Genomic DNA, 20766 nt, shown 5'->3' on the forward strand with positions numbered 1-20766 from the left:
AAGCATCACAGGCAAGACGAATGGGTAGCTCTGGATCATAATGGGTGAGTACTGCTGGTGAGGTAAGGAGATCCTTTGCAGTTTGAAATGATTGTTCACAAGCCACACTCCAGTACCATTTCTTTTCTTTACCGAGAAGAGTATTAAGTGGATTCAAAACAGACGCCAAATTTGGAATGAAACGACCATAATAGTTAATCATTCCCAGGAAAGAGCGTAACTGACTTACATTGACTGGTGTGGGCGCTTCCATAATCGCTTTGATCTTTTCTGGTGATTTGTGGAGTCCAGCTGCGTCAATGTAATGACCCAAATACTCCAGTGACTGTTTGAAAAATTCACATTTCTCACGTCGCAATTTCAGACCATATTTTTCCAGTCTAGTGAGAACTTGGTCTAGTGTCTTGAGGTGCTCTGCATTATCTCGTCCTGTTATCAGTATATCATCTAGATAGCAGTGAGTGTTTGGAATCCCCAAGAGAACTTGATCCATCGCTTTCTGAAAGAATGCAGGAGCTGGGGCAATCCCAAAGGGGAGACGGTTATAGCAAAATAGCCCTTTTTGAGTGGATATGGTGAGTAATTTCCTTGACTCCTGTGCGACCGGCATCTGCAAGTAAGCGTTTGACAAATCCAGCTTACTGAATAACTGACCACCAGCTAGAGATGCAAATAGATCTTCTATGCGTGGAAGTGGATAGTGATCCACACATATGGCTGGGTTGAGCGTCACCTTAAAATCACCACACAGTCTCACTGAACCATCTTTCTTTATCACTGGTACCACCGGTGTGGCCCACTCACTGTACTGTATTGGTGAAATCACTCCCATCTCTGTTAAGCGTGTCAATTCAGCCTCTACTTTTGGTCGAATGGCATACGGTACTACCCTTGGTTGACAGAATTTTGGAGTATGATCAGGCTTTAACGTAATTTTTGCTTCAATTCCTTCCATAGTGCCCAATTCTTTCCCAAAAACTTTGGAGTGCCGCTTTAACACAGTGTCTACGGTGTCTGCAACTCCATGTTTGACTGTTTTTATGTCTTGCCAGTTGAGTTTTATAGATCTCAGCCATTCTCTTCCAAATAATGGTGGGGCATCACTGTTGACCACGTACAGAGGCAATTGTGCAGACTGATCGTTTAATTTTACTGCTACGCTGATGACCCCTACTGGTGATAGCGCTTCTCCAGTGTATGTTTTTAAGATTATGTCGGTCGGCTGCAGCGGAATATGCTGCAAGACATTAGCATATTTTTCTTTTGAAATTATGGACACCGCAGCACCCGTATCTAATTCCATCTCCATCAGTTTTCCTTCAATTTCTGGAGTTATACAAATGTGTGCGAGTTGCTCTCTTTTGGTTATCATATACAGTGACATTTCCTTCTCTGTATCTGTACTCGACTCACCACTTTGTTTTCCTCCAGCATCCAGATGATGTACTCGTCTTTTATCATTTTTACTCAGTCTTTTAAATGACTTGAACTTTTTCTCATGCTTTCTTTCTTTCTCAAAGTTTCTTTTATTTCTGCACACGCGTCCAATGTGGCCTCTCTTTCCACATGAATGGCAGGCTTGATCCTTATACCAGCAGTCCTCCTCTGTGTGGTTCGTTTTTCCACATCTATTACAATTGCGTCGCTGTTTGGGCGCGGAAACATGCATTGCATTCACTTTCAGGGACGTGCTGAGTTGTTGCGCTTCGCGAGCGACGGTCTCCGCGGCCACTGCGATCTCCACAGCTTTGTGAAACGAAAGTGCCGCCTCCGTTAAAAGTCGCTTTTGTGTCGCTTCATTGCGTAATCCACAAACAAATCTATCCCTTAGTGCATCCTCCAAATGTGTACCGAAGTCACAATGTTCAGAGAGTTGTTTTAAAATTGCTACATATTGTGCAACAGTCTCTCCTTCCTCTTGATTGCGTTTGTGAAAACGGAAACGTTCTGCTATTATAAGGGGCTTTGGCGAGAAATGTTCCGTTAACGCTGTAACAATCTCCTGATACGTCTTTTGTCCCGGTTTAGCCGGTGCAATCAAGTTACGTAGAAGACAGTACGTTTTAGTGCCCATAACGCTTAACAACACTGGTACTCTTTTTTCCTCTTCAATATCATTGGCCGTTGTAAAGTGTTCAAACCGTTCAATATATGTTGTCCACTGCTCGATGGCCTCATCGAAAGCATCAATATGCCCAATAGTCGCCATTCCGTTTATGGATTATCTTGATTTGATGTCCAGTTGATTGCCGTCAGCGTTTTCAAGAATGTGCACTCATCGTCTTCAAAAAAAAAAAAAAGTATGCTGGTCTATATCAGTTTGTATCAATACAAAGTTTAACTCAATATTTCCACTCCTCGTCGCCAATTTTTTGTTGTATTTGTCTAAATATCAGTATATTTAGTGGACAATAACACAATGGAGACCGAGTGCACTTAACCACTGTTTCTTCTTTACTTAAGAACTATTCAGGAGTATATACAGGGTCACACAGCGCCACCAAAAGCACAACCTAGTAATTGCAGGATTTACCCAATGCTGAACACTGAATACATAACACAAACGTGTTACTTTGTGATGTGTAGCCGTAACAGAAAAAGATTTGAATTCCTGACGACTTGTTTAAGCTATAGTGAGCCAACTCTTTATTTTTTTTGATAGACAATTACTTTATCGTGCACTTTCGGCTTCACAAGTTTGCAGGTAGTTTATGTTCACCTACATCTACATGACACACCGCATGAAAGGTCATTTTTGAAAAAGCATAATAGGAGCACTTTAAAAATTGCAAAGGTGTATTACTGATGTATGCCACAGAATAAAAGGTGAACATATCTTGAGCTTTTTTCTGCCATTTAACTAAAAAAAAAAAAAAAACACAGAACACTGACTTAAGGTTACTTTTTTTGTAATAAAATTACTATTTTATTGTTACACAGCAGACATGTTTTGCATAACTCATATCAAGCAAGAAGAAACTTATTATGAATGTTAAATAAAAACAGATTTAAAACTTAAATTATGGCATTATATATTGTCCTGCTCAAAAAAAAAAAAAAAAAAATCCCCAGAGTTGGGGAACATTGTCAGAGCAGAAAGAAGCAAGTTCTTCCAGTTTGTAGGTCACATGATGTCATCCTACCATTGTTGAGTTACATTGGAATGAGCTGGCAGTTTCGCCCTCTGTCAGTCTGCAGCTTGACTTTATTCTTATGAACCGCTGTCTTTGAAATTTTAAGGATGAAAGCAACTTGACACTTACTGTATCCTTCTGGCAGTAAGGCCAGAATTGAACCCTTTTTTTTTACTTGCTCAAAACTTTTATTTTTAACTCTTTTAACATGGCCAGTAGTTATTTGATTCCAATTACTTTTGAGGTACTACTAGCACTGATTTTGCCATCCAGCTGGTCCTATTGCAAGAATAGTGATGATCACAGCTGTGGTTTTTATACTTTTCCTCATTAAATAAGATGTGGTGATTTGTTTGAGGTGATCACCTATTCAGTACTTCAGTATAACTGGCTGTGCAGATACTCTAGATGTTGTTTTGAATATGTATAAAATACATTGTCACTTGAAGTATTATTTTACCTGCATATTTGAATATATCATAGAATACATTTATAGTTTTACAAATGACTTAATTGCACATTTTCGTGTTTTGCACACTTCATCAAATGTTAGGCCTACTCTTGTTATGGAATAACCAACTTTGTTAACATTTTCAAAACCTCCCTAATAACTAAAATGTATCCTATGTTTTCAGGGTTTTGTGTTTCTGGGTTACAACTCTTCCTGCACCATGTCAACACACTATATTAAAGTGAGTCATAGCATCTTGTTTTTAAAAGGATAGTTCATTTTCTCACTCTGAGTTTCTGCTAAAAAAATACTATGGAAGTCAATGGCTACCAGCAAATGTTTGGTTACCAACATTCTTTAAACTATCTTCTTTTGTGTTTAGCAGAACAAAGATATAAACACAGGTTTGTAACAACTTGATGATGAGTTAATGACGAAGAAGTTATGATAACTGTCCCTTTAATATTATTAGTTAAACAACTAAGCAAAGAGAACCGCAGTCTGTTTAGATCATGGTACTTGTTTCAGACTCACTGTTTTATTGTGTTTAGCACTGTGTTTCTAACCTGTAAGACCTTTATTCATCTTCGGAACATAAGATATTTTTGATGAAATCTGAGGGCTTTCTGACCCTGCATAAACAGCAACGCAACTACCATGTTCAAGGCCCTGAAAGTTAGTAAGTACATCGTTAAAGTAGTCCATGCAACATCAGTGGTTTAACCTTAATTTCATGAAGCTAGAATACTTTTCTTGCGCAAAGAAAAAAAAATTACATTGAGCCTTGTTTACAAGCAGATGTATGTAGACGCATGTGCCATGTTACTCTCATGAACACGCATTAGACTGACATGGAAGAGAAGAAATTGTTGAATAAAGTCATTATTTTTGCTTTCTTTGCTCACAAAAAAAATGTTCTGGTAGCTTTATACAATTAGGGTTGAATCAGTGTGTCACAGATGTGTGTAGAATTGAACGCACAAAGAGGAGAATACAATAACTGGTAATTTAATAAGTCCAAGACAGATAAATCCACTGAAGGCAGGAACACACATCACATAATGCAACCTTGTAGCCGGACAGAGAAACATCAACTGAAACAAACTAATAAAGGGGTGCTAATTACACAGACAGGTGATGGGAATGACGCTAATAGACAGGAAAACCAAAAAAGGGCATATAAGGACTAAACCAAAACTGACAGAACGACAGGGGTGTTACACAGTAATGTCACATAGACTATTTTAACAATGTCCTTACTACGTTTCTGGGCCTTGAAGGTGTCAGTTGCATTGCTGTCTATGCAGGGTCAGAAAGCTCTCAATTTGAGTAATTATTGACTGATTAATGAATGATTTTTGGGTTAATTATCCCTTTAATTGAAGATATTTAAGAAAATATATTAAGATAAGAATATTTCACTCTGCAGAATGTTTGGGGGTCTGACTTTTTGCCTATAAAAAAGTTTTCATGTCATTAAATTTATTTAATACATTTAGTTAAAATATCAAAACAAACAAAAAAAGTAGAAAACAGTTATATTTTTATGATAAGAATCGTAAACATTCTGTTTTTATTTTTGTTCTTTGGTGTACAGTATGCTGTTTGATTTGCACCCAAACCCATAATCTATTCCTATAGATGTTTATACAATTATGCATTAAACAAAGAACAAACAGCACACAAACTTTGACATCCATCATCAACAACTCAAATGTACAACATCCAGATCCAGTCTGTCCATAAAGCCAAATGCTGTTATTAACATAATCAATTAACCCCTATTCTACATTCTAAAAGCAATTATAAATCTTCCCTAAATTTGTACAGTTAGGAATTTGAAGCATAATTTGTGTTCCATCACATAATTTTAGAAAACATTATATTTCATTAGATCTTTCTATAATTAAATATATTACAGTGTTCTAAAACAGTGTTTCAGTATTTAATAATAAAACATTAAACATGCACGAGGGCTTAGTGGATTCTCAAATTACTGAATTTCAGCAATTTTTGATTTAATCGGTTTATACATAGGAAGCTACAGTACATAAGTTCGGATTTAAGGCAGTAAAGTAAAATAAAATCAATTAAAGTCTGCCAGTGACTGATAACGCTGAGCAGTGTATTTTAGAGTTCTCTCAACTCTATAGCTGCAATCTTTGGATTTTAAAGAATAAAAGAAAAAGTAAGGCACATTTAACAGACCATTAAACCAAATCAAAGAGATTTGGTTTAAAGGAAACAGCCGAATTGTAGAATATGTTCAGATTACTAATGTACTTTAAAAATGTGAAAATTTTAAAGTACAAACCAGTTCCAAACCCAACTAAATTATCAAGTTATTACCCAATATTCCCCTTTATATAATGTCAAGCATGTGTGAGAGAAAATATGAGACTACCAGCCTCAGTTTCACATGTAAACATCTGTTAAGTGGTTCAAGTAGGTCATTTCTACACTTTTAAAAATGAACACTAATTAACAAACTTTTAGTTAAATGATCTGTTTAATATTGTAGCACTAATGAAACAGATGTGGAGTTCACTAGTGAGAAGTTTGTTCATAGAGCTGCAGGTCAAGCCGCACTTTGACCTCTCCTGTTGGAACTTCATGAAGCAGGAGACGACGTACCAGTGGACCTTTACCATCTTGATCCTTCTTTATTGTTGCTACAGGAACTTCAGTACGACCCAGAAAATCTATATTGAAAGCACAATCTGTTAAAAAAATTATGTTTTTGTGTATGTATGTTTTGTGTGTGTGGTGCAGTGTAGAATCCCACCGTCGGGAGAGAACTGGTCCCTCTCAAAGATGGTGAGGCAGAGGACATCTTGATACAGGTCTTTGATGAAGAATTGGCAGTTGAAGTTCCATTTGGGGTTGAGTGTGTCGGGCTGATGGCGGGACGTGTAGCACTGAGCGCCCATGGTTAGCTCACAGTATGGGTTACTCTTCCCTATAAACACACACATCATTTCCTACTCAGTATATTTGTAATGTGTCTCAACGTCCTTAAAACTAGATAAATTTACAAAATAACAGCGTATACAAACAGCTTCCTGCAGTACATACAGTTAGCAATGCTAATGTCATAGGTTTGATTCCCAAGGAATGGAAGAAATTAGCAAATATATCCCTTAAAAGCACTTTGGGTGAAATGTATTTGCCAAAACATAAAAGTAAGATATTGCATTTTATTTTCAGAGAAATGTAGTGAAGTTTATGCTTAAAATATGAATGGAAATATTCATTTTAATTGGATTCTTATTCAACTGGAACAAACAAAAACTTAAAAAAAAAAAAAAAGACTCAAATAGATAAGTTTTTGGGTTTGGATTTTGGATAGTTTGGGAAGCATATTAAAATAAGAAAATAAAAAGAAAGACGTTTGTGGTCATGAAGTTGTTTGAGAGGCTGGTTTTGGCTTATCTGAAGGACATCACTGGATGCATACTGTATTCTTGAGTATGATAGCCCAGTATGGTGTGGTCTACCTAAAGGTCTCTCTGAGGAGTTAGAGAGGATCCAAAAGCCATGCTGTCGGATAATAGGCCTCCCTACTTCAACTTTTCCAGCACTGAGTGAGAGGCGTGAGGAAGCCACCATATGCACTTTTACTAAAATACTCAAGGACAGTTTATCACCACTGCATTGCTTCCTACCTATGGCTCCAACACTTGCTTATTCCCTCCGGCGGCACAAGACATATGTTGTACCCAGGAGTAACACTAAACGTCATGAACTTTCTTTTATTCCCCGTGCTCTAAAATTAGTGTACAGATAACTTACAGGTCTTTGATTAGGTTACCTTTTCTGTGATTCTGTGTTATTTATATATATATTTATATATATATATATATATATATATATATATATATATGGCATCTTATTTGTTTGTATTTGTCATGACTCTGGGCTGCGGGTTTTCCCTCCTCCTCCGGAGGTCGCTGTTTCCCTACCTCCCACACTTTCACTCCGCTGGCGGCGGTGCCCGCGGACGTTTCTCTGGCGGCGGTGCCCGCGGACGTTTTTCTGGCGGCAGTGCCCGCGGAGGTTCCTCTGACGGCGGCGGTGCCCGCTGACGCTCAGCTGGCGGCTGTGCCTGCGGACGTTTCCCTGGCGGCTGTGCCCGCGGACGTTTCTCTGGCGGCTGTGCCCGCGGACGTTTCTCTGGTGGCTGTGCCCGCGGACGTTTTTCTGGCGGCGGTGCCCGCGGAGGTTCCTCTGACGGCGGCGGTGCCCGCTGACGCTCAGCTGGCGGCAGTGCCCGCTGACTTTTCTCTGGCGGCTGTGCCCGCCAGGCTCCCGGGTCCTACGCTGGTCTCGCCCAGCCTCCCGGAACTTTCGTCTCCGGCCTTGCTGCCGCTGCACGGGCCTGGCCCACCATCCCTCCCCCTGTTTCACCAGTCCCCCGTTCCACCTCCCTCCAGACTTGTTTCGGCCTCAGGGAACGTCTGGAAGCTGTTCCTTAGGGGAGGGGTACTGTCATGACTCTGGGCTGCGGGTTTTCCCTCCTCCTCCGGAGGTCGCTGTTTCCCTTCCTCCTGCACTTTCACTCCCTTGATCGTGTACACCTGTCTTTGATTATGACACTCGTTTCTTCCACAGCTGTTCACAATCACCACAGACTTTATAATCTCCACTCTCCCACCACTCTTGTGAGTTTGCATTGTTTCCTGTTTGTATTTCGGATGTCTGCCTTTCTTGTCTCCTGAACTCTGTGCTCTAGCCCCTCGTGTCTTGTTGTGCCGTGTTGGCCTTTTGTTTTATTTGTTGGTTTTGTGTGTTTTGTTTAATTAAATTCCTCACCTGCACATTTGGACCCTGACCTCATCCTTTCTCCGTTACAGTATTTTAGCTATTTTTTTTTTTTTTTTTTACTAAGTAATGACTGTTTTGGAGTATGTGTATGTTTGACACATTTCAGGGTTTTTTGCTGCAATATCCTGTCATGTCAAACTTTAAATAAAACAAACAAACAAACCCCCTGTAGTTTGCTTACAGAGCAAACAAGTCCATGGATAAAGCCCAGCGCAGATTTGGAACAGTGCTGCCTAGCATCCATCTGGTGAATCCCCACTCTCTACCCAACAGAACAGATTAACTTCTTCTGCTCTCCTGGATGAATAAGGATTTTTCATACTGTACTCTGCTGCTCTGAGTGATCTTTAACCGATCACTGGAGCTGCTCAAAGTCCCTGCCTGCATCAAATGCTGCACCATCATCCCTGTCCCAAAAAACCCCCCAAGATAACAGGATGTAATACAGACCAGTGGCTCTAACTTTTGTGGTCATGAAGTCGTTTGAGGCTGGTTTTGACTTATCTGAAGGACATCACTGGACCCCCTGCAGTTTGCTTACAGAGCAAACAGGTCCATGGATGAAGCTCAGCGTGGATTTGGAACAGGGTTGCCTAGCATCCATCTGCCGAATCTCTGCTCTCTACCCAACAAAACGGACAAACTTCTTTTGCTCTCATGGATAAGTAAGGATTTTTCATACTCTGCCACTCTGTGTTTCACTGAAACCTGGCCTCCATCTTTTCACAAATCTTCAACAGATCACTGGACCTGTGCAAAGTCCCTGCTTTAAATGCTTCACCATCGTCCCCATCCCAAAGAAACCCAAGATAACAGAATGTAATGACTACAGACCTTTGGCTTTAACGTCTGTGGTCATGAAGTTGTTTGAGAGACTGATGTTGGCTTATCTAAAGGACATCACTGAACCCTTACTGGACCCCTTGCAGTTTGCTTACAGAGCAAACAAGCCCATGGATGAGACTCAGACAGCGCAGATTTCGAAGGGCACTGCCTAGTATCCATCTGCCAAATCTTCGCTCTCTACCCAACAAAACAGACAAACTTCTGCCCTCCCGGATAAATAAGGATTTTTCATACTCTGCTGCTCTGTGTTTCACTGAAACCTGGCTGAATGATGCCATTCTAGACAGTGCGCTACATCTGCATCTTTTCAGAGCAGATCGTGACGCAGAATCAGCGGGGAAATGCATGGCCTTCTCAAAGCATGCTTTTACATCAATGAATCTCCTTTTTGAGTTTTTGCCATCTGGCTGGCACTACAGAGCACCAAATACCAGGACAGCCAGGCACAAGAACAGAACTGCCTCATGAACATTTAAATGTTCTTTGCATTTTGCAGGTTTTTTTTATTTATATATGTACATATGTATATTTTCACATCTTTTATTATCTGTGTTGCTGTTGTTGTCTGTTGTTGTACTTTAAGCTTGTGACACTAAAACAAACTCCTTGTATGTGCAAACATACTTGGCAATAAAGCTCTTTCTGACTGTGATTCTGATTCTGAAGTGACTCTGGGATGTTTGTGTGAGCAGAGCCCAGATAGTTTGTGTGTGTGTTTTCTAACCGTTTGGTTTGCAGGGCTTCAACTCTGTGGCCTCCAGGACCGTAACTAACAGCCGCCCGATTCCACTGTTCTTCAGTGAGCGAGCTAGACAACATAGACAAGCTTTCATCATTAAAACGGCATTCAATCACACTGACTTGACATTACACTAATAATCGTTATTAAATTCCAACCTTGGTATGCCTTCTCTCTTTTCAGTTTCTCAGTCTCTATGAAGTGGTCAGATGCTGCTTTAATCTTCTGCACCCATGTAGTCCTAATTTAACAAGAAAAGGGATCAATACTGTTGTACAACAGACACTCACTATAATAACTAAGTATTTTACTTCATTCTATACACTATATTGAATGTTTTATAGCCTATATTTTACTTTAAGTTGAGTCAATCATGTTTGTTAATGATTGCAGCTTTAGCCATTTATCTGAGCATTTTAGTTTGAATGTGTGTACACTATGTGTACCTCTCATTAATAGTGTCAGCCTTGAGAGTGTAAACACGGTCAATGTGCGAAATGTGAAAAACTGGATCATCACTGGAAGGGTCAGAGGGCATTTTGACCAAGACCTCATTCAGAAACACAGGCTAGAATAAGAGAGACAGTGTTAATAAACAATCTAATACAAGGTCTTGATGCACACCTATATAACCAGTCGTGTTGCTTTACCGTTTTGTACATCTTGTACTGTGCATTTGAGTTGGGATTGAAGGGTTTGTCAGGCCCAGATGAGAACTGTTTGGAGGTGTGGGTGAGGAGCAGGAAGTCGTTAAACAGGAAAGCCCAGAGCTCCTTGCTGCTCTTGGTCTTATGTAGTTTGCCACTGTGCAGCAGTTTTCGAGGACCAAGGCAGTTCGTCAGAGAGTTAAAAACGAGGTGCTAAAGTGATAACATTACAAAATTATTTTCATATCATAACACATAATAGAAGCTGTTGTTTTACACTTAGAGATCATTATGTAGCACAAAAAGGCCAATAGCAGCTCTTCTTCAGTGGTCTCACCTCAATGATTCCTTCACACAGCACATGATTCTGGATCCATTCCAGCCGATCAGAGTTTTCTTTCTCCCTCACGCCCTCGTTCACCTGTGAGCACAACTCCTCAGCCTGCTCCAGTGCCGCCCGCAGGTTTGCGTGATCTGCGTGAGTTGAAGGGGTATTCTCCAGAATCTACACCATCAGAAATGAACAATTTGCTTCAGTAACCATCATAAAGTATATTGCTAAATTTAAGAAAGGTAAAAAAATTTAATATTTTTTTGGTTACATTTTAAAAATCTTTTATTTATTTTTTATTTAATTCTCCATTCTATTACTCATGTTCATAATTTTATTTTTCTCTTATCATTCTTTTGTTAATTTATTTCAAAGTTGAGGTCTGTAAGAGAAGTTTCTCGTACATTCTTGATCAGCAGTGGGTAGCGTGTGATTCTCTGCATGGGCTTCAGGAGGAAGCTGGACAATGGCATTCCTTTACAGCGGTAATTACTGGCAATTTTCTACAAAGAAGATAAAGACAGAATGAAGAGAAGGAAAAGAGTATAATCAATGTCTTATTACTATCAACAGTGAATTCATCCACAGTATTCCAAGAGAAAGTAGTAATCAACAGCACCGTCTTGTGGACTACTGTGTAAAAGCAACACACTGTAATATTACTCACTGATTAGTACAGACCAGTGCCAATGTTATACCTGTCTTTGTCTGTTATTATAAAGTACTGAACTCCATTTACCTTTAGGAAGAGTTTGAAGTCAGGTGATTTGTCTGTTTTCTGTTGCAGCAGGGCCGCGGCATTGAGCTGGCAGCTGCAGAAGCGAATGTAGGCCTGCATGTGAGAGAGCTCTGAAGACAGAATATCACCCACCACCTGCACCGGCATTCGCTCTCCAGCCATCTTCTTACGGACCCGCAGAGCTCTGAAAAACACATAAGATATCATCTGTGTTTTTACTGAATAGGCTGGTTTTACCTGATTATAAGCTCTTAGTTTATTAAATTAGCTGGTTTTATTTGGTTTTAGCTGGATTTTTCACTCATGTTAACATGTTAAATCACGTTAAAAACATGATAACATGTTAATCATGCTAAAATACACTAGTTACATGCTAATAATACTAGAAACATGCTAGCAACATGCAAGTGATTTGTTAATCATGCTAGTAACATTTGTTTTTCACTTATGTTAGCAACATGTTAAATCACATTAAAAAAATGATAACCCTGTTGATAAAAACAGCATATGCTGGTTAGGTTGGTTTTGATGCTGGGATGCTGGTTTTAGCCGGTCCTTGGCTGGTTTTTACTGGTTCTTAGCTTTTTTTAAGTTGGTCATGTGCTGGTCCTAAACTGCCTAAACTTGCTCAGGTCCCGCTTAGGACTAGCACATGACCAGCTAAGGACCAGCTTAAACCAGCTAAAGACCTGCGTAAATCAGCTAAGAATTAGCTAAAACCAGCATCCCAGCATCAAAACCTATGCTAGAAACGTGCTAATAATAAGTTAGTAACTTGATAATCAAGCTAGTAACATGCTGCATTGCTGATTTTTTTCCACTTCCATGTTAACAAGATGTTAAATCATGTTGAATCGCGCTAGAAATATGCTAGTCGCATGTTAATCATGTTAGAAACATGCTAGTAACTTGCTAATCATGCTACCAACATGCCAATCGTGCTTTTTTCACTTATGTTAGCAAAAATTTAATAACCTTAAAAACATGATACCAACATGTTAATAATGCTAGAAACATGCTAGTAACCTGATAATCATGCTAATAACATGCAGGATTAGTGGATTTTGTTTTCATTTATGTTAGCAACATGTTAAATCACGTTAACAACATGCTAGCAACATGCTAGTAACTTGTTAATCATGCTACCAACATGCTAGCAACATGATAATCAGGCTAGTAACATGCTGGATTGCTGATTTTTTTTCATTTATGTTAGCAACTTGTTAAATCACATTAAAAACATGATAACAACATGTTAATCATGCTAGAAACATGCAAGCCACATGTTAGTAACTTGCTCATTCTAGAAACATGCTAGCAACATGCTACTAAATGGCTAATCATGCTACCGACATGCTAGTAACGTGATAATCATGCTAGTAACATGCTGGATTACTGGACATGTTAAATCACATTAAAAACATGATAACAACATGCTTATCATGATAGTCACATGTTAGTAACTTGCTAATCATGCTACCAACATGCTAGTAACTAACTAATCATTCTAGCAACATGTTAACCATGCTAGCAACTTGCTAAACGTGCAAATAACATGTTAACAACTTGCTAATCATGCTATGTACTAAATCATGGTAGCAATATCCATCTAATCTATCCAATCTTTCAAACTTTATGCTTTTACAACTGGTTCAAACTTTCAGACAAGGTTTTTTCAAGCCAACATCAAAATTTGTTCACAAACTTTACTCAGTTTTTACTTATTTTTAACGGAATAATGTATATAAAATTAATTGTATTAAATTCGAAAACAAGAAATACAATAAATCATTGGCAAAAAATGTATAAATCATAAAAATACTGAAACATTAAAAAACAGGTTTTAATTTTATCATTCACATATTAATAATAATAACAATTCAGTATTACCTTGAACAAATCTGCTTATATATTTAAGTTCTCAACTTTAACTTGTTAATTCATCCATTGCTTACTAGTTAATAGTCTCAAGTGTAACATAAATTATTTTCAGAAGCCTTAAACACACTAATCATGTAAACATCAAATAGAACTGGAACTTGAATTAACATGAAATCAGACACTGAACATCCACCAGACACCCACTTGCAATTGCCCAGACAGGCTCTAGCAGTCAACTACTGACTCACTTTAGGAGTTTGGTGCTGCACATGATCAGTTCCCGCCAGTTCACAAAGATCATGCTCATTTCAGCCTCCGTCAGCCTCCCTGACTCTGCCATTGGCTTATGGAACACCTGAAATTCCACACACATGTATTTGTAACTTAGAGTCCAAACAAATAGAATTACTTTCCAAACACGTACACATAATAAATATTGTGGAAACGGCTGTTGGTTGACCTCTAGTGCCAGTTCCAGATCCTCCAGATAGGACTCCTCTGTCTGAATGAGCTCATGGATGTAGCCTTGCCTCTTCCTCTCCTCAGTACACATTGAGTCTAAACTGAGCAAATCGGCACACCCTACACACACACACACACACACACACACACATATGCAAGACAACCCACACATGCACATGCACTCATGAGCGACCACATCACAACAGCATCTCACAATTAAAAACTTTATTTGTGAAATTCTGCTTCGTATAATTGTGTATACTTTCCATACAAAAATGCATCCAGAGCAAAGGTTATGACATTCAGAGCAAACTCTCTAAGATCTCTAAGGTCACGACTGTTAGCTGGCTGCATAGCTGGTCAAGTACGAGGGCAAAACGTGTTGCTGGTCATCAGTTCTTTTGACTACAATTAAACACGCAGAGGCAGACTAACAATCATGTCATATACAAATATTACGTATGATTGTGCTGATGAACAGTGCAGACTTAAAGGGTAGATTACTTTAAAGGGGCCACGTCATATATGTTCTATTATTTCATTTTTGTTTACCCTGTGGTCCATCTATAATGTTATTTAGGGTTCATGTGCTGATATTTTGCGTTTTTCTTAGCGATGATTTTCATTTTAAAACTAAAGTAGATGCTACTTAAATACCATCTTCAGATACTGATGCAAAAATAGTTCTCTGGCAGATTGGGATACATATTTGCTGTTGGGGTTCAATAAAGTTAACAAAAAAATTTGGTTTTTCATAGTTTACTCAAATTGTTTGGAAAGGGCAGATCAAATTACTGAAAACTGAATAGACATATTTCAATTTACAGAATAGTCAGCTAGGAATTTCATAATGAGCCATTTTTGCAGCTCAGTAAGTGTTTTTTGTTGGTTTGGGACTGTACAGGAAGTTTAGAGTCGAAATGTACAAAATAATTAAGAACTTTTATTTCAAAAATACTCATGATATGGCCCCTTTAATTCATGTCACTTCTTAAAATATAGAAAAGAAGCAAGTCATAACTTTACCCGATTAAACATTTTGCAATTACAGTAAGAAAAATATATCCTAAAGCCAGTGGAGGTAAACCGATGTGTTCATTTGCGATTTAAGCGAAATCTAAATAGAAATAATTGAAAGGGAGGGGTTAAATTCAAACAAATCTAGTCAGTCTTGAGTCTTGAGGCTGCTTCCTGGACCAGAGCAGTGTTCTGATTGGCCCAGAAAAGGAAGGAAGAGGAAGGAGGGCCAAGAGCTATCATCCTACAATAAAACACAGATGAGGCGAATGTTGTGGAAAAAGGGTGGAAGATAGAAGGTAAGGGCAGAGGAGAGAATGAATAATGTAGAGATGGATAGAGAACATATATTAGAAATTGTTGAAAATAAAGACGGAAAGAAATAAAGACTGACCTAAAAGCAGTTGTGTAAATGTGTTTGCATCTTATTAACTCTTTTTTAAAAGGTTATTTCAAACCCAATTAATTTGCTATTTTCCTATTCCTATTTTCCTCACCCTTGCCTTATAAACGTATAACTCAGAATGTGAATTCTGATTTGGAAACAGGAACTGATAAAGTAACTCTCATAGTACTCACATTGCTGGCTGGGATCAGATTCTGTGGTCATCTTCACATAATTAGTTGGAAACAGCCCTGTGACCCCAGCGACCTCTCCTTTCCACCAGTCAGGGTTGTCCTTGTTGAGTACGGTGATCAGCTGACCTTTTTGGAAACTCATCTCATCCTTATTGGCCGCTTTGTAGTCATACATTGCAATAACCTGACACACTACAGGGGGAAGGGCAGAAAAGACAGAAAGAATGGATGGATGGAGCAGAATGGAGCAGAATGAGGGAAAACAACACAGACACACAATCACATACAAAAGAGCATGAATAAAAGAGTGTGCCTTACGTGGTTGAGATGCAGGAGTTATTTTGCCGCTGTTGGCCTCTAGTAATCTGACATTAGAGGAGTGGAACCAGCCCTTTTTACGCTTCTTACCCCGTGCCTACAAACACACACATTATTAGTTTTTTAAAAGCTGGTGACTTACCACTGAATTATAATGTTTTTATACTAAGCTATCTATCTATAGTTGAAGTGAAAAGTTTACATACACCTTGCAGAATCTGCAAAATGTTAATTATTTGACCAAAATAAGAGGGATCATACAAAATGCTTGTTATTTTTAATTTAGTACTGACCTGAATAAGATATTTCACATAAAAGATGGTTACATATAGTCCGCAAGAGAACATAATAGTTGAATTTATAAAAATGACCCTGTTCAAAAGTTAACATACACTTAATTCTTAATACTGTGTTGTTACCTGAATGATTCACAGCTGTTTGTTTTTTTTTTTTTTTTTTGTTTTTTTTGTTTAGTGATAATTGTTTATGAGTCCCTTTTTTGTGCTGAACAATTAAAACTGACCGCTGTTCTTCAGAACAGTCCTTCAGGTCCCACAGATTCTTTGGTTTTTCAGCATTTTTGTGTATTTGAAATTTTTTTTGTGTAAAATTTATCCCGATCTTCAAATTCAAAAAATTTGAGTCCATCAGTTGTCCTCAGTGTGAAAAGATGGATCTCGAAATCATACAGTCATTGCTGGAAAGGTTTCAAATACACAAGAATGGTGAAAAACCAAAGATTTTGGTACCTGAAGGATTTTTCTGAAGAACAGCTGAAGAACAACTGTTCAAGACAAACAAGGGACTCATGAACTTACAAAATTTTTTTAGGTAAGAACACAGTATTAAGAATCAAGTGTATGTAAATTATGAACAGGGTCATTTTTTATAAATTCAACTATTATTTTTTCTTGTGGACTATATGTAAACATTTTTTATGTGAAAAAGCTTATTTAGATCAGTAGTAAATAAAAAATAACATGCATTTTGTATAATCTCTCTTATTTTGGTCAAATAATTAACATTTTGCAGATTCTGCAAGGTGTATGTAAACTTTTGCAAATACTAACCTGTAGTTCACCCAGCCACCAGCTATTTGAGTTCTTATGCAGCACCACAATCAGCTGACCAGGTGTCAGACTCAGTTGTTCTGGTGTTGTGGCAGCACTGGCCGTAGTCACCTGAGCAATCTCTGAAGACCAATAAAGATGGCAAATTAATAATGTCTGAAACAACCAGTCTTCATTTTTGCTTCTGTGTGATGGTACTCCACTGTCAAATCTCACCTGGCTTTTTACTGGGAACTCCAGAATTGGCAGTCTAAAATAAAAACACAGTGAGCACATCATTATCAAAATACAACTAACATAAAATGTCAGCATTAGGTAATTTAAATGAAAAAGTCATATTCATTAGGCAATTATAAATACATAATAAACTATTATCTGAATATGCATACATCAGACTCTTTGGGTTTAACGTAGTTAGACGGGAAAAGGCCAGACTGTTCACCGATGCACCCTCTCCACCATTCTCCTTCCCTGTCTGTTACCAGGACAACGTCCTCGGCACAGAACGTCAGGTCACCAGACTCCGGACTCTCATATGTGTACAGAGCCACATACTCTAATAAGATCAAATAAAATAAAAACAGACAAAAGCCTCTGAAATGACAATTCAATTTAATGTCGTAATATCTCGCCTGGATGACTAGAGCTCAATGAAAACATAAACAGATTCCTCACCCTCAAACAGACCAGAATCTGAAATTTCAATCTCGTCCACAGTAGAATATAAAGGCCTAGAAGAGACACAAACAACACGAATGCTTTAGGTTTGGTATCAGATTGAAACAAACAGAGTAGTACTACCATCTAAATTTGTATTTAGAGAAAGACTGAATTTGAATACAGTTTAATTAAATGTTACAATCACACCGCTGTATCTTAAATAAGAGCACATCTAGCTACAAGAATACTTTTTGTGTGCAAAGATAAAAATAAAAAAAAACTTCATTCAACAATTTCTTCTCTTCCATGTCAGTTTTTTTCAGCGTGTTTACAAAGGTACGATTCTTGTAGCTTCATAACATTACGATTGAGCTACTGATGACACATTCATTTAGTACTGCCCTTCAGAACCTACAGAAGATACTACATGTTTCCCAGAAGACAAAGTAAGTAAAATTTACCCCGATCTTCAAATTCAAAAAGTTTTCACCCCCGGATCGTAATGCATTGTTTTTCTTTCTGGAGAATCAGTGTGCATTTGAACCTTCTGTAACTGAGTCCCTCAGTTGTCCTCAGTGTGAAAAAATGGATCTCAAAATCATACAGTCATTGTTGGAAAGGTTTCAAATACACAAGAATGGCGAAAAACCAAAGATTTTGGTACTTGAAGGATTTTTCTGAAGAACAGCGGACGGTTTAACTGTTTAGGACAAACAAGGGACTCATGAACTTACTAAAAAAATTAGGTAAGAACACAGTATTAAGAATCAAGTGTATGTAAACTTTTGAACAGGATAAATTTGATAAATTCAACTATTATTTTCTCTTGTGGACTATATGTAAACATCTTTTATGTGAAAAAGCTTATTTAGATAATTAAATAATTAAGGTACGAATTAGGTACGATTCTTGTAGCTTCATAACATTACGATTGAACTTCTGATGCCACATGGATTATTATATAGATGTCCTTAATACTTTTCTGGGCTTTTTTTTCTCATTTTTGGGTGAACTATCCTTTTAATAATTATTTAATTTAGCATGTTTGTGAGGTTAAGTGAGAGGCATCCCATTTCTTACTCGGTTTGTGTGTTATTGGTGGTGACCATAGAGACATATGAGCAAGGGAACCAGCCCCGGCTCTCGTTGAGTTCTCCGTACCACCAGTTCTCCTGCTTCTCCAGAACCGTGATGGTATCATCTTTAGAGAAGCCCAGGTGACTGTCAGTCTTAGCGCTCCACTCACACAGAGCTACAGCCTTTAGCACAGAAAAGAGATGTGCAATGATCAGAGGATCACAATGAGTATATTCTTCCCAATGATAAAAAACAACATTGTATGTGAGACATATGGTGTGTGTGTGTGTGTGTGTGTGTGTGTGTGTGTATATTAACACATGCCGACCTTTGAGTGCTGTGTGTTTGAAGACACTGGAGTGTGTGTTGGTGTTGGTCCTTCTATGTCCACTCGAGGAATTCTGAGGGAAAAAAGGACTGTAAGGATTTTTCATTTATCTAAAATAAATGCATTAAAAGTACTATCACAACCCTAAATCAAATTTAGATATAAGTTACTCTGTTAAGATCATGTCCCAACAGCTCAACAGCAGTCAAGGATGTCACACTTACCGAATGTTGCTGAATCTCTGACAAAGGTCTTTCACACTTACTGATTAATAATAGAAGAGCGGTGACAGACTAAATGACTGCATCTGACTTTTTTCCCTGAACGTCTGACACTTACTAATGCCACATTTTTGGCAACAAATTGTGAAGCTTTTCAAAACAGTTTATATGTTAGTAATAGGGCTGGGCAGTAAATCAAATATTCACAATATATTTGTGTTAAATTTAGTTGTTTAACGACACTGTGAATATTGTGATTGCGCCAGTAATATCTTTTTATTTGGCCATTAAGTTTGATTAGACTAGTTTTACAATCCTTCTTTGTCTTTGTAAATTTGATTCTTTTCTGTGAATCACCTCAAAATGTTTTAGTGAATCTGTTCAAACATCTGATTGTATGATTAATTAGAATCATTACTTTTCATTTAAGTCTCTATATGTGACCATGGACCACAAAACCAGTCACAAGGGTTACAAATAGAGACTTCGATAATTTTAAAGATACATAATCTGAAAGCTGAATGGACTTTCTATTGATGCATGGTTTGTTAGGATAAGACAATATTTGGCCGAGATACAACTATTTGAAAATGTATTTATGGTAGAAAATTGACAAAATAACTTCATGATCTTTACTTAATATCCGAATGATTTTTGGCATAAAAGAAAAATGTATCATTTTGACCCATACAATGTATGTTTGGATACTGCTAAAAATATACCTGTGCTTCTTAAGACTAGTTTTGTGGTCCAAGACCACATATGACTTTTTTTAAAGAATAGTAAAATGGTTCTCTATTATTTTTTCATTGTGGAAAAAAATCCTTCATTATGTTTACCTTGTATTTGTGCGTAACCTCAATAATAATATTAATAATTTTGAATCTAGTGGGCTATAATAGATGCAAAATTGAAAATGATGCTTTCTCTGATAAAAAAAAACACACTATTAATTAAGACATTTAAGTTAAATTACACAGTTAGAACACTATAAAAACAACCCAAGTTGGGTTAAAATGGACAAACCCAACGAATGGGCTGTTTTGATCTTGTGGTTGGGTTAAAAGCTACCTGCTGGGTAGTTTTCTCAACTCAACTATTATTAAAAAGTTCTATATTTCTTGCTTAAAATGAACCCAAAATAGGTTGAAAATTCAAATTAGTTAAAGAAGTTTACTTCTAGAACAATTATTTACAGATAATTTACTCACCCCCTTGTCATCCAAGATGTTCATGTCTTTCTTTCTTCAGTCATAAAGAAATCATCAAATGCTTTTTGAGGAAAACATTTCAGGATTTCTCTCCATAAAGTGGATTTCTATGGTGCCCATGAGTTTGAACTTCCAAAATGCAGTTTAAATACAGCTTCAAAGGGCTCTAAATGATCCCAGCCAAGGAAGAAGGGTCTTATTTAGCGAAACGATTAAAAAAATTACAATTTA

At 37.7% G+C, this 20766-nt stretch overlaps 1 protein-coding gene across 1 annotated transcript in view; it reads right to left on the minus strand.

Moving 5' to 3' along the window:
- Nucleotides 1-3102: 3102 nt before the first annotated feature.
- LOC141348598 (intersectin-2-like) overlaps nt 3103-20766 on the minus strand; it is an 83375-nt gene continuing 65711 nt past the window's right edge. The window contains exons 22-40 of the mRNA XM_073852874.1: nt 19104-19176; nt 18779-18957; nt 17714-17769; nt 17428-17594; nt 17255-17288; nt 17039-17160; nt 15969-16065; nt 15651-15842; nt 14053-14174; nt 13841-13947; nt 11712-11895; nt 11377-11475; nt 10979-11146; nt 10645-10854; nt 10441-10562; nt 10153-10235; nt 9980-10063; nt 6371-6544; nt 3103-6287 (exon numbers count right to left, since the gene is read on the minus strand). Of these exons, the coding sequence (XP_073708975.1) occupies nt 6133-6287; nt 6371-6544; nt 9980-10063; nt 10153-10235; nt 10441-10562; nt 10645-10854; nt 10979-11146; nt 11377-11475; nt 11712-11895; nt 13841-13947; nt 14053-14174; nt 15651-15842; nt 15969-16065; nt 17039-17160; nt 17255-17288; nt 17428-17594; nt 17714-17769; nt 18779-18957; nt 19104-19176 (2428 nt within the window). The 3' untranslated portion in view covers nt 3103-6132. The remainder of the gene's footprint in view (nt 6288-6370; nt 6545-9979; nt 10064-10152; nt 10236-10440; nt 10563-10644; nt 10855-10978; nt 11147-11376; nt 11476-11711; nt 11896-13840; nt 13948-14052; nt 14175-15650; nt 15843-15968; nt 16066-17038; nt 17161-17254; nt 17289-17427; nt 17595-17713; nt 17770-18778; nt 18958-19103; nt 19177-20766) is intronic.

Source organism: Garra rufa, chromosome 13 (genome assembly GCF_049309525.1).
Source record: "Garra rufa chromosome 13, GarRuf1.0, whole genome shotgun sequence".
Taxonomy (NCBI): Eukaryota; Metazoa; Chordata; class Actinopteri; order Cypriniformes; family Cyprinidae; genus Garra; species Garra rufa.